The sequence below is a fragment of the Mugil cephalus genome, chromosome 5 (assembly GCF_022458985.1).
Source record: "Mugil cephalus isolate CIBA_MC_2020 chromosome 5, CIBA_Mcephalus_1.1, whole genome shotgun sequence".
NCBI classification, from domain to species: domain Eukaryota; kingdom Metazoa; phylum Chordata; class Actinopteri; order Mugiliformes; family Mugilidae; genus Mugil; species Mugil cephalus.
The window spans coordinates 12,146,665-12,160,452 of record NC_061774.1 but is presented as its reverse complement, the minus strand read 5'-3'; the positions used below and the strand labels follow the sequence as shown (position 1 = coordinate 12,160,452).

At 41.7% G+C, this 13,788-nt stretch overlaps 5 protein-coding genes across 18 annotated transcripts in view; all 5 read left to right on the top strand.

Annotated features, from left to right (window-relative positions):
• The window catches only part of LOC125008080 (protocadherin gamma-A11-like), a 191,503-nt gene that overhangs the window by 70,462 nt on the left and 107,253 nt on the right, over window positions 1-13,788 (top strand). The window lies entirely within an intron of this gene.
• On the top strand, window positions 106-2,861 carry LOC125008099 (protocadherin gamma-A1-like). The gene has a single exon (XM_047585168.1). The coding sequence runs from the start codon at window positions 421-423 to the stop codon at window positions 2,857-2,859; it is 2,439 nt and encodes an 812-aa protein (XP_047441124.1). The 5' UTR covers window positions 106-420; the 3' UTR covers window positions 2,860-2,861.
• On the top strand, window positions 3,799-6,313 carry LOC125008085 (protocadherin beta-8-like). Its single transcript, XM_047585155.1, has one exon. The coding sequence runs from the start codon at window positions 3,809-3,811 to the stop codon at window positions 6,311-6,313; it is 2,505 nt and encodes an 834-aa protein (XP_047441111.1). The 5' UTR covers window positions 3,799-3,808.
• Window positions 8,027-10,576, top strand: LOC125008104 (protocadherin beta-16-like). Its single transcript, XM_047585171.1, has one exon. It carries the CDS (start codon window positions 8,027-8,029, stop codon window positions 10,436-10,438), a length of 2,412 nt encoding a protein of 803 aa, XP_047441127.1. The 3' UTR covers window positions 10,439-10,576.
• LOC125008108 (protocadherin gamma-A5-like) lies at window positions 11,007-13,746 on the top strand. Its single transcript, XM_047585174.1, has one exon. It carries the CDS (start codon window positions 11,347-11,349, stop codon window positions 13,744-13,746), a length of 2,400 nt encoding a protein of 799 aa, XP_047441130.1. The 5' UTR covers window positions 11,007-11,346.

Here is a 13,788-nt window from a genome sequence, read left to right as displayed (position 1 = left end):
TCAGAACCACAACTAAAGGACAGCTCCACTGAGTGAAATTTCTATGTGCACTTTGAAACGGTGCTCAATTCTCTGCTTAACAGGTTACTTGATGAAGTCCTAAGGCACATGTCATCCAAAAAATGAAAGCACAGAATTGCCTTACGAATTGACTTGTAGTTTCTCTCTGTGTTCCTGAAATTCAGGCTTTGAACAGTAAGGGACGCTGTTGGTTTGTAGAACATATATTTGTGTGATGCAGGCAGAGCTCTCTGTTTTCCCCGCAGTTAGAACAAGCAGTGGGCTTAATAAACGGATCTCTGGCCGCCAGTTCAATTCGAACGAGGATTTCGAAGTCAGAGGATTATTTTATGCAGACGGCGCTGTTCTTTTTGGATTATATAGAGCACACTTTTTACGCGAGCTTTTCTTGTTGGAGCGATGGCGCTTGAAAAAACGTTTCCTTCTGTAAAATGGCCTTTGTATTGCAGGTCAGTGTGGTCGTTTCTGTTCTTCTGCTGTGTCGGTCACATCGTGTCTGGTCAAATCAGGTATACAATTCCAGAGGAGATGAAAAAGGGGTCACTTATTGGCAATGTAGCTCAAGATCTCGGTTTGGACGTACAGAGGCTTCGCTCTGGCCGTGCCCGTATCGTGACCAGACAAAGCATCCAGTACACCGAGCTGAAAACAGACAAAGGCATTTTAGTCGTGAACGAGAGAATAGACCGAGAGCAGCTATGTGGAGACGTAACGCCGTGTAGTTTCAGCTTTGAGGTGATTTTAGAAAATCCGATGGAGCTACACAGAATAACAGTCGAAATAACTGATATCAATGACAACTCTCCGACATTTAGGAAGGATGAAATTAAATTTGAAATAAGCGAATCTGCGGTATTGGGGTCTCGTTTTTTGTTAGCAAGCGCGGAGGATGCAGATGTGGGTAGCAATGGTCTACAGAAATACATACTTACTACGAACGATGTACTTACTTTGAAGCAACACTCTAGTCCAGATGGTCGGAAATATGCTGAGATGATCTTACAAAAACCATTAGATAGAGAAATGGAGCCAAGAATGTCTTTGAAGCTCTTCGCTGTTGACGGTGGATCTCCGCATAGATCTGGTACAGTGAATATAGAGATCACAGTGCTTGACGCCAATGACAACCCTCCTATTTTTAACCAGACGCTTTATAGGACTGCAGTCTTTGAAAATGCATTAGAAGGTACTTATATCACGACAGTGAATGCAAGTGATGCAGACATCGGGTCAAACGGCCTTGTCACATACAGATTTTCAAATATGAAAGAGCGGCTGGCTGACATATTTCACTTAGATGACGTTACGGGAACCATCACACTTGTAGGGAGAGTAGATTATGAAAAAGACAAGAAATATGAAATTATAGTAGAGGCCATGGACCAAGGAGGTCTGACAGATTCAAGTAAGGTGCTAATTGAAATTGTTGATGTCAACGATAACGCCCCTGTCATAAACGTGATGTCTTTCTCCAGCCCTGTGCCGGAGGATTCCCCCTGGGGCACCACAGTGGCAATAATTAACGTCGTTGACGCAGACTCGGAACAAAATGGTCAAATTACTTGTAAAACCGACAATATTCTCCCATTTAAAGTAAAATCGACATTAACTAATTACTATGCATTAATAACCGACTCACCTTTAGACAGAGAACTTGTGCCAGAGTATAACATAACCGTTAGGGCCACAGATTCTGGAACCCCATCACTGTCAAGCACAACAGTGTTATGTTTGAGGATCTCTGACGTGAATGACAATGCCCCGTTATTTGACAAAATTAGTTACATTGCACATCTGACGGAAAACAATACCCCTGGGATGTCAATATTTTCCGTCAAAGCTCGAGACAGTGACTCAAATCAGAACTCTCGAATATCCTACCTTCTAGAAGAAACACAGATCAATGGCAGTCCAACTTCCTCTTATGTCTCCATAAACAGTGAAACTGGAGCTATCCATGCAGTACGCTCATTTGACTATGAACAAATTAAACAACTTCAGTTGGTAGTAAAAGCTCAGGATGGAGGCTCTCCTCCTATCAGTAGCAACGTGACAGTGAAAATCATGATCCAGGACCAGAACGACAACCCTCCTCAGGTTCTGTATCCAGTCCAGACTGGTGGCTCTCTGGTGGCTGAGATGGTTCCTCGTTCAGCAGATGTGGGCTATCTGGTGACTAAAGTGGTGGCTGTTGATGTGGACTCTGGACAGAATGCCTGGCTCTCCTATAAACTACAGAAAGCCTCAGACAGGGCGCTGTTTGAAGTGGGCTTACAGAACGGAGAAATCAGAACCATCCGCCAAGTGACTGATAAAGATTCTGTGAAACAAAGACTGACTGTTATAGTGGAGGACAACGGGCAGCCCTCTCGTTCAGCTACAGTCATTCTTAATGTGGCGGTGGCAGACAGCTTCCCTGAAGTGCTGTCGGAGTTCACTGACTTTCCACACGACAAGGAGTACAATGACAACCTGACTTTTTACTTAGTGTTGGCTCTAGCTGTAGTTTCCTTCCTCTTCATCACGTGTTTAGTGGTTATCATATCAGTGAAGATCTACAGGTGGAGACAGTCTCGCATCCTGTATCACTCCAACCTCCCTGTGATTCCATATTATCCACCACGTTACTCAGACACTTTGGGGACAGGGACTCTCCAACACATGTACAATTACGAGGTGTGCAGGACGACTGACTCCAGAAAGAGTGACTGTAAGTTCGGCAGAGCTGGTAGTCAGAACGTGTTGATAATGGACCCCAGTTCTACAGGGACGATGCAGCGGATGCAGACTGAGAAGAGCATCTTGGATGAACCAGACTCTCCTCTAGAGGTCAGTTAAATCATTGTGCTATATGCTGTTGCACACATTTGTCATGTGATTTTCAGCACAAACAGTTTCTCAGTGCACATCAGCTGATGGATATGTCACTTTGTCTGTGATGTTAGTTTGGAAAATGCATACAGTGAAAGTATCACAGTATTATTCAAAATTGACATGCTGCGCAATGTTTAATGACATATATTGTATTTATTTTATTTTTCATTCATTTTTTTGTAGTTGGGTTATGTTCGGTAGCAGTGCTTTTTTTCTGCACAGTCTAGTAGATTGCTTGATCATTTCAGGAGTCCATCAATTGCTCTTACATTTTAGAGTTTCTGTGTTAATACAAATAATTTCATTACTGGATATAACTCCAATCATTTAGTTGCTCATGATTTCGTTTCATTTTTATACATATCAAATTTATAGATGGCTATCTGCACAAATTAAGAGGTATAGTGAATCTACACTAAAACGTGTCCATACGGGTCAGTGGCCTACTTAAAAATGAGAATCATGATAAAAAAATTCTAAAACATAAATATGACATTTCATTTTCGTACACATAGATATTTGCAGTTTGATTACTAATTCACATGTCATTAAGCATATACTGTGATCAAACACGAAAAGAAAAAAAAAAATAAACAGAAAAAAACAAATTACTGTTTAATGTGTAGTTCAGTGAATCCAACTCACAGGGACGCTGTTGACCAGGCAGTTGAGATTTCAGAGCTCATGCAGCAGTACCTCCCCCATTATCTTGAAATGTTAGAGAGGAAGAGAATAAAAAACATAGACTCGTGTGTTTGCAGCCAGGTTATGATTAAACGCGGAGATTCTGGCCAAATTGATAATTTGGACAGTTTATTATGAGTAATTATTTCATTGGCGTTTGTTTCTAATATCGTTTCGTTGGATTACGGATTTTCTATTCACTGAGGACGGGATTTTGTCGGACAGAACAATGACACCGCTAGTAGGTCCTGTGTTATTTTTTTCAGTTGTTTGTCTTAGCTCCGTTTTTGGCCAGATCACCTACTCGATTCCCGAGGAAATGGCGAAAGGGTCGTTGGTGGGTAACGTAGCACAAGATTTAGGTATAGATGTGAAACGGCTCAAATCAGGCAAAGCTCGTGTATATTCAGGAGAAGGCAGAGAATACATCGAGCTGAATAAAGAAAGAGGAGTCCTTGTTATCAAAGAGCGGATAGACAGAGAAGCGCTCTGCGGACAGACGACGCCCTGCGCTCTTGAATTTCAAGTCATTTTGGAGAATCCTATGCAATTTTACAGCATCACGGTCGAGATCACTGACATTAATGACAACACTCCTGGTTTTAAAAGCAGTGAAATGAAATTTGATGTAAGCGAGATTGCTCAAATTGGGTCAAAATTTGTTTTAGAAAAAGCTGTTGACGACGATGTGGGCATCAATGGACTGCAGAGCTATTCTCTGAGTTCAAGTGATGCATTCACTTTGAATCCTTATCGTATAGGTAGCAGTAGAAATGTTGAAATGGTTTTGAAAAAGGCTCTTGACCGGGAGAAACAGAACCGAGTGTCTTTAGTGCTGACTGCGTTAGATGGTGGCACCCCGCAGCTTTCTGGTACGATTCAAATTGTCGTAACTGTACTGGACGCAAACGATAATTCACCCGTGTGCTCGCAAACTGAGTATAAGGCTAATGTAAAAGAAAATTCATTGAAGGGTGCTGTACTAACAACAGTGAGCGCATCCGATGCAGATGAAGGCTCACATGGTCGCATACGATATTCTATTTCTAATGCTCCAAAGGGGGCATTAGAGTTGTTCGAAATAGACGAAAAAGATGGAGTGTTTAAATTAGTGGGGAAATTGGATTATGAGAAATTTCGACATTATGATATAGATGTTCAAGCATCAGATGAGGGTGGTAATGCAGATGTATGTAAAGTTGTTATAGAGGTGCTAGACACAAATGATAATCCACCAGCTATTAATATTATGTCAACGTCATCCAGTATATTTGAAGACGTTAAACCAGGCACTGTTCTGACGATGATGAACGTCCAGGATCCAGATTCAAATGAAAATGGAAAAGTCCACTGCATTATAGATGATCATGTTCATTTTAAAATCCGGCCAACATCAAATAATGTCTTTACTTTAGTAACAGAAGGTGAATTAGACAGAGAGAGCGCCTCCGAATATAATATCACAGTGACCTGCTCTGATGAGGGAGTGCCCTCCCTCTCCAGCAGCGTCACTCTCACCTTACAGATCTCAGATGTGAATGACAACGCACCTGTCTTTGAGAGGAGCTCATATGAGGCCTACATTGTAGAAAACAACACACCAGGACTCTCTATATTCACAGTGAAAGCCAGAGACGCTGACTGGAACCAGAATGCCCGTGTTTCTTACATACTGGAGGACTCCTCTGTTAACGGAGTGCCAGTCTCCTCATATGTGTCTGTTAGTGCTGATAGTGGAGTCATCCACGCAGTGCGCTCTTTTGACTATGAGCAGATCAAAGATTTCAAGTTCCATGTTAAAGCTCAGGATGGTGGCTCTCTTCCACTTAGTAGCAACGTAACAGTGAAAATAATGATCCAGGACCAGAACGACAACCCTCCTCAGGTTCTGTATCCAGTCCAGACTGGTGGCTCTCTGGTGGCTGAGATGGTTCCTCGTTCAGCAGATGTGGGCTATCTGGTGACTAAAGTGGTGGCTGTTGATGTGGACTCTGGACAGAATGCCTGGCTCTCCTATAAACTACAGAAAGCCTCAGACAGGGCGCTGTTTGAAGTGGGTTTACAGAATGGAGAAATCAGAACTATCCGCCAAGTGACTGATAAAGATGCTGTGAAACAAAGACTGACTGTTATAGTGGAGGACAATGGGCAGCCCTCTCGTTCAGCTACAGTCATTCTTAACGTGGCGGTGGCGGACAGCTTTCCTGAAGTGCTGTCGGAGTTCACTGACTTTCCACACGACAAGGAGTACAATAACAACTTGACTTTTTACTTAGTGTTGGCTCTGGCTGTAGTTTCCTTCCTCTTCATCACGTGTTTAGTCGTTATCATATCAGTGAAGATCTACAGGTGGAGACAATCTCGCATCCTGTATCACTCCAACCTCCCTGTGATTCCATATTATCCACCACGTTACTCAGACACTTTGGGGACAGGGACACTCCAACATGTGTACAATTACGAGGTGTGCAGGACGACTGACTCCAGAAAGAGTGACTGTAAGTTTGGCAGAGCTGGTAGTCAGAACGTGTTGATAATGGACCCCAGTTCGACAGGGACGATGCAGCGGATACAGAATGAGAAGAGCATCCTGGATGAACCAGACTCTCCTCTCGAGGTAAAGGCATATCCACATTTTGTATACCTTACAGTGAAAGTGTTCACTACAGTTGAACAAGAATGTTACAGGGAAAAAAACGCCATGTCTATGTTCACTTTTTATTCATTTTTATAACCCTACTTCATTTAATTTACATTTTCAGTTCATTTAAACTGGAAGCGTTTCATCCCTTCCATTTAGTGAAATTAGTTTTATATTGGCACATGTTGAGTAATAGTTTAGGTAATAGTTGAGGACATTAATGAACTAATAATTTGAGAAATTACAGCCTTTAGTTGTGTTTCTTTCATCCGTTTTTAACTTCAGCACCATGGAGAGCTCCTCAGTCCAGCTTGCTCCAAGGACACTTTCAAGACAGTCCATTGCTTTTTTTTCGTCTTTGTTGAGTTATTCCAGTGTTGGATTGCTTTAGGTGTAACATTAATCAATTTTAGAAAGATAATCTTTTTTTTTCTCTCTCTCTCATTGGCGGGGAAAATTATGTTGGCAGCAGCAATGTGGAACAGTTAATAACAAGGTCAGTGCAAAATGAAACGTAGCAGAAAAAAGTGTTTAAAAACAATAAAAAAAAAAAATTTATTTAAGTAATACATTTTGCTGACTAATTTCCCCCATCGGCTTGTGTTTAGTGTATTTAATATTATTTTGAAAGCAGCAAAACATATTTGTTGTCATGAGTGACGCTTGGAACTGTTGACCCATGCCTCATGTTTTTGAATCCTAATAATCGAAGTAAAGCTATATGATGTGGTAAGACACATCCTCATTAATCTCAGAGTGGAACATGGTTTGTTAAGATTGAGATATGTGGGAGGAAATTTTTATGTATGATTTTTCTGAGCAAATATATTTTCATTGCACTGTGATGGCTTGAGATATTTGTTTGTGACGGGTGGATCATTGCTACAAACTTGAAATATCGCTAACTTTTTGAAGGTTATATTTCTAACCTCTATTTGTACAACTAAATCACACTGTAGTGCTAAGACTTCAACCGTTTGACAGCATCTAAGTTATAATTAAAGACTTTCTACCCTTTGTGAAGTACTTCCTGTTTGGATTACTCATCATGAAATAATTAATATTTGATGAATAAGGAGAATGAGTTAGATCTTCACGATTTGCAAGAGTTTAACTTCATAGAGAAAGCAATGGTGATAACATGATATTACAGTTTTAAGAGCACATTGAACATACATTAAGTCATGTATGTGCCCGTGTGTGTGAGAGAGAGAGCGAGCGAGCGAGAGAGGGAGCGAGAGATACAGCTGTAACACCACTAAAAGCAGATTTATTTATCCTGCTCACCTATTGTTTGCACCTTTGTTTTCATTTATTTTGGTTTTGCCTGAAGTTGTTCTTCGAGTTTGACATTTCAAGTTTATTGTAGAAAAAAACAATCACATATATATATACTTCACATTATTTATTTCTTTATTTTTTTAGTTAAATGTAGGGAATCTTCTAACCTGAACATAGACTTAAAATCACTCCCTACCTTCCACAGTGATCTGTAGTTCAGCATGGTGAACTCTTAGGGCCGCTGTTGACCAGTCTGTGGCAGTTAGGAGAAGAAATCAGCAGTTCCTCCCCCACCATTTCAGATACAGAACGAGAGAAGGGACACAACGAACAGTACAACACGCGAAGGGCAGGAATATAAATGTTCATTCCATCCTTTATTTTTTTTTTTTGGACGAATGCTATCACATTGCATTTTCTTCTTATGCCATAAATGGTGATTACGTTTAACCGGAGGATATACGGATTACCTATAAAGGGAAGCTGTCTTTTACAGGAATACTACACTCTTCACTTTACAGGAACATGTCGGTCAGAACAATGAGACGCCAAGTGCTGCTTTTTATCTCGTTTCTCTGTTTGAGTTCGGTCACCGGGCAGGTCAGTTACTCCATCCCCGAGGAGATGCCAAAAGGCTCTTTCGTAGGGGATATTGCTCAAGATTTGGGATTGGATGTGAAAAGATTAAAAACGGGAAAGGCTCGAATTTACACTGGAGAGAACGCAGAATACATCGACTTAAATAAAGACAGAGGAGTCCTCCTCGTCAAAGAAAGAATCGACAGAGAGGCTATCTGTGCACAGACTGCGCCCTGTGCTTTGCATTTCCAGGTTATTTTAGAGAATCCGATGGAATTTTACAGCGTTACCGTTGAAGTCACCGATGTTAATGACAACGCCCCGATTTTTAAAAGAGGCGAAATGAAATTCAGAATAAGCGAGTCTGCTGTTAAAGGAACTGTATTTGTCCTCGAACCGGCAATAGATCTGGATGTCGATGTGAATAGCCTTCAAAGTTATGTGTTAAAACCAACTGATAACTTTCTTCTGAAGCTGCAAAATCAAGCAGATGGAAGCAAGATGGTGGAGATGGTTTTGCAAAAACCTTTAGATCGAGAAACACAGGATCATTTGTCTCTTGTTTTGACTGCAGTGGACGGCGGTGAGCCGCAGCTCTCCGGGGTGGTTCAGATAAATATCAATGTGCTTGATAGTAATGACAATGCTCCAGTTTTTTCACAGAAAATCTATAAGTCCACCTTAAGAGAAAATTCACCGGCAGGAACGGCAGTGATTACAGTGAGCGCCTCTGATTTAGATGAGGGATCTAATGGAAAGATATCCTATGCAATACTGAACTCTGACGATGCGTCAGAAATGTTTCATATAAACGGAGAAACTGGCGAAGTTAAATTGATCGGTAATACTGACTTTGAAAAGAAACGACAATATCAAATACACATCCAGGCTAGTGATGACGGAGGACTAACCGATTCTAGTAAAGTTATAGTGGAAATACTTGATACGAATGACAACATACCGGCCATTAATGTCATGTCAAAATCCAGTATAGTCACAGAGGACATTCAGCCGGGCACTGTTGTGACAATTGTAAATATTCAAGATCCAGACTCGGGTGAGAATGGAAAAGTACTATGTGATATTAACAAGAATATTCCATTTTCAGTTTCTTCCACGTCAAATAATTTCTTCAGTATATTAACAGAAAGTGGTTTAGACAGAGAAAAAGCTTCCGAATATAATATCACAGTGACCTGCTCTGATGAGGGAGTGCCCTCCCTCTCAAGTAGCGTCACTCTCACCTTACAGATCTCAGATGTGAATGACAACGCACCTGTCTTTGAGAGGAGCTCATATGAGGCCTACATTGTAGAAAACAACACACCAGGACTCTCTATATTCACAGTGAAAGCCAGAGACGCTGACTGGAACCAGAATGCCCGTGTTTCTTACTTACTGGAGGACTCCTCTGTTAATGGAGTGCCAGTCTCCTCATATGTGTCCGTTAGTGCTGATAGTGGAGTCATCCACGCAGTGCGATCTTTTGACTACGAGCAGATCAAAGATTTTCAGTTCCACGTTAAAGCTCAGGATGGAGGCTCTCCTCCACTCAGTAGCAACGTAACAGTGAAAATCGTGATCCAGGACCAGAACGACAACCCTCCTCAGGTTCTGTATCCAGTCCAGACTGGTGGCTCTCTGGTGGCTGAGATGGTTCCTCGTTCAGCAGATGTGGGCTATCTGGTGACTAAAGTGGTGGCTGTTGATGTGGACTCTGGACAGAATGCCTGGCTCTCCTATAAACTACAGAAAACCACAGACAGGGCACTGTTTGAAGTGGGCTTACAGAATGGAGAAATCAGAACTATCCGCCAAGTGACTGATAAAGATGCTGTGAAACAAAGACTGACTGTTATAGTGGAGGACAACGGGCAGCCCTCTCGTTCAGCTACAGTCATTCTTAACGTGGCGGTGGCGGACAGCTTCCCTGAAGTGCTGTCGGAGTTCACTGACTTTCCCCACGACAAGGAGTACAATGACAACCTGACTTTTTACTTAGTGTTGGCTCTGGCTGTAGTTTCCTTCCTCTTCATCACGTGTTTAGTGGTTATCATATCAGTGAAGATCTACAGGTGGAGACAGTCTCGCATCCTGTATCACTCCAACCTCCCTGTGATTCCATATTATCCACCACGTTACTCAGACACTTTGGGGACAGGGACTCTCCAGCACGTGTACAATTACGAGGTGTGCAGGACGACTGACTCCAGAAAGAGTGACTGTAAGTTCGGCAGAGCTGGTAGTCAGAACGTGTTGATAATGGACCCCAGTTCTACAGGAACGATGCAACGGATGCAGACTGAGAAGAGTATCCTGGATGAACCAGACTCTCCTTTAGAGGTGAGACTAATGTAAAGAAGTGTTGTTGTATTCGTATTGTTTTTGTCGTACTATCTGGCTTTTTTCGTTTAGAAGTACAAGAGGGGAAACCATTGTTGCTTTCTCGGGAAAGAGGTCTTGGTTTGTTAATAATCGTGGCAATGACAATGATATAAATCTAAACAAAATATCCTCCAGAGTTTTATACACTTTTTTTACGACTGTCTGGAATATTTTGCAGTCAGAGGTGTTGCTTTCTTTCTTTCGGTTTCTTCATTCCAGAACCAGGGACATGCTACTTGTTAAACCGTGCGCTTAAATTTGTCTGCAACGTTTACGGTAATTTCGGTTTATATTAATATTATTTAAAATTTGTTATGAATGTTCCACTTCTTTCTCTCTTTTCCATGTGTGGTTAGACTAAGTCATTCACACTGATCAATAATACATGTGCAATCTCTGACGATAGTTTGATGTACAAATGCGTGACTTTTAAATCCATATATGTTTTAAGAATCTCGATATTAATCACAAATTAATTTCCTACATGTGCGTTTGGAGAACACATTTTCTAATTAGATTTAGTGTCACTTAATATACGCACGTTTCACCGCTTGTGTTCACAAGTTTGACTTGAAGTTGGTGCTCTGCAGTTTTATGATATGGACTCTTAGGGACGCTGTTGACCACAGTGTTGATGACTGAGCATGTAAATAGCAGAACCTCCCATAGTACGTCGACATAAGGCAGAGAGAACACATCAGAAAAATATCGTGCAATTCTTGTTGAGGATTAATGAAAAAAGAAGATTTCTTCAGCAACTCGTCTTCCAGTGGGCTTCTTGTAAAGCTTTTAATTTGCCTTTTTACAGTGGAATATAAATGCTTTGTCTGTGTGGGATATTAAGACACCGAATCTAAGTGACGGAAACATCGGATGGAACAATGAATCGGCAAGTACTGCTGTTGATGGCGCTCCTTTTTCTCGACTCGGTGTTCGCTCAGGTCAGCTACTCTATTCCGGAGGAGATGGTTAAGGGATCCTTAGTTGGAAATATAGCACAGGATTTAGGTTTGGAAATTAAACGTTTGATAACAGGCAAGGCCAGAATTTATATAAGGAACAGCGACGAGTACATCGAGCTGAACAGAGAAAGAGGAGTCCTGCTCGTTAAGGAGAGAATCGACCGAGAGGCGCTGTGTACAGAGACGACGCTTTGTGCTTTACATTTTCAGATTATTTTGGAGAATCCTATGGAATTTTACACGGTTACAGTCCAGATCACTGATATTAACGATAATGCACCAACCTTTGAAAAAGGAGAAATGAAATTCAGAATTAGCGAATCCGCGGTGATCGGTGCGAAATTTGTCCTAGAAAGGGCTGTAGATCTCGATGATGGAAGTAATGATCTTCAGAGGTACCAGTTAAAACCATCAGATAATTTTGCTCTCAAACTGCACAGCAACGCCGATGGCCATAAAAACATCGAAATGGTGTTACAGAAGCCTTTAGACAGAGAGAAAGAGGAACAGATCACTCTCGTTTTAACTGCTGCCGATGGAGGAGAGCCGCAGATGTCAGGAACAATGCTGATTGTCATTACAGTGTTAGATGTTAATGATAATGCTCCAGTTTTTACACAGCAAACCTACAAAGCTACAGTTACGGAGAATTCACCTAAAGGAACTGTCGTTGCTATGGTTACAGCATCTGATGCAGATCAAGGATCAAACAGTAAGATAACCTATTCAATCACAAATACCTTAGATAACGTAAGGAACGTGTTTCAGGTCAACAATGGCAATGGTGAAATTTCATTAATTGACAACATTGACTTTGAAAAATCAAGACGTTTCCAAATAAATTTACTTGCAAGTGATGATGGAGGACTCACTGATTCTTGTAAGTTAATTGTTGATGTGCAAGATGTAAATGACAACAAACCTGAAATTAATATAATGTCGAAATCAACTGTGATTTCTGAGGATGCTAAACTTAATACTGTCGTTACTATGATAAACATCGAAGACAAGGACACAGGTGAAAATGGAAAGGTTCATTGTATCATCGGCGACAATGTACCATTTATGTTACAAACATCAACAAATTACTTCTATACTTTAGTGACAGACAGTGATTTAGACAGAGAGAGGGACTCTGAGTATAATATCACAGTGACCTGCTCTGATGAGGGAGTGCCCTCCCTCTCCAGCAGTGTCACCCTCACCTTACAGATCTCAGATGTGAATGACAACGCACCTGTCTTTGAGAGGAGCTCATATGAGGCCTACATTGTAGAAAACAACACACCAGGACTCTCTATATTCACAGTGAAAGCCAGAGACGCTGACTGGAACCAGAATGCCCGTGTTTCTTACATACTGGAGGACTCCTCTGTTAATGGAGTGCCAGTCTCCTCATATGTGTCCGTTAGTGCTGATAGTGGAGTCATCCACGCAGTGCGCTCTTTTGACTACGAGCAGATCAAAGATTTCCAGTTTCATGTTAAAGCTCAGGATGGAGGCTCTCCTCCACTCAGTAGCAACGTAACAGTGAAAATAATGATCCAGGACCAGAACGACAACCCTCCTCAGGTTCTGTATCCAGTCCAGACTGGTGGCTCTCTGGTGGCTGAGATGGTTCCTCGTTCAGCAGATGTGGGCTATCTGGTGACTAAAGTGGTGGCTGTTGATGTGGACTCTGGACAGAATGCCTGGCTCTCCTATAAACTACAGAAAGCCTCAGACAGGGCGCTATTTGAAGTGGGTTTACAGAATGGAGAAATCAGAACTATCCGCCAAGTGACTGATAAAGATGCTGTGAAACAAAGACTGACTGTTATAGTGGAGGACAACGGGCAGCCCTCTCGTTCAGCTACAGTCATTCTTAACGTGGCGGTGGCGGACAGCTTCCCTGAAGTGCTGTCGGAGTTCACTGACTTTCCACACGACAAGGAGTACAATGACAACCTGACTTTTTACTTAGTGTTGGCTCTGGCTGTAGTTTCCTTCCTCTTCATCACGTGTTTAGTGGTTATCATATCAGTGAAGATCTACAGGTGGAGACAGTCTCACAACTTGTATCACTCCAACCTCCCTGTGATTCCATATTATCCACCACGTTACTCAGACACTTTGGGGACAGGGACTCTCCAACACGTGTACAATTACGAGGTGTGCAGGACAACTGACTCCAGAAAGAGTGACTGTAAGTTTGGCAGAGCTGGTAGTCAGAACGTGTTGATAATGGACCCCAGTTCTACAGGGATGATGCAGCGGATACAGAATGAGAAGAGCATCCTGGATGAACCAGACTCTCCTTTAGAGGTGAGACTGCTTTAAACAAGCTGTTCGTGTATTGTTACCATTTTTAATGTCATCAGT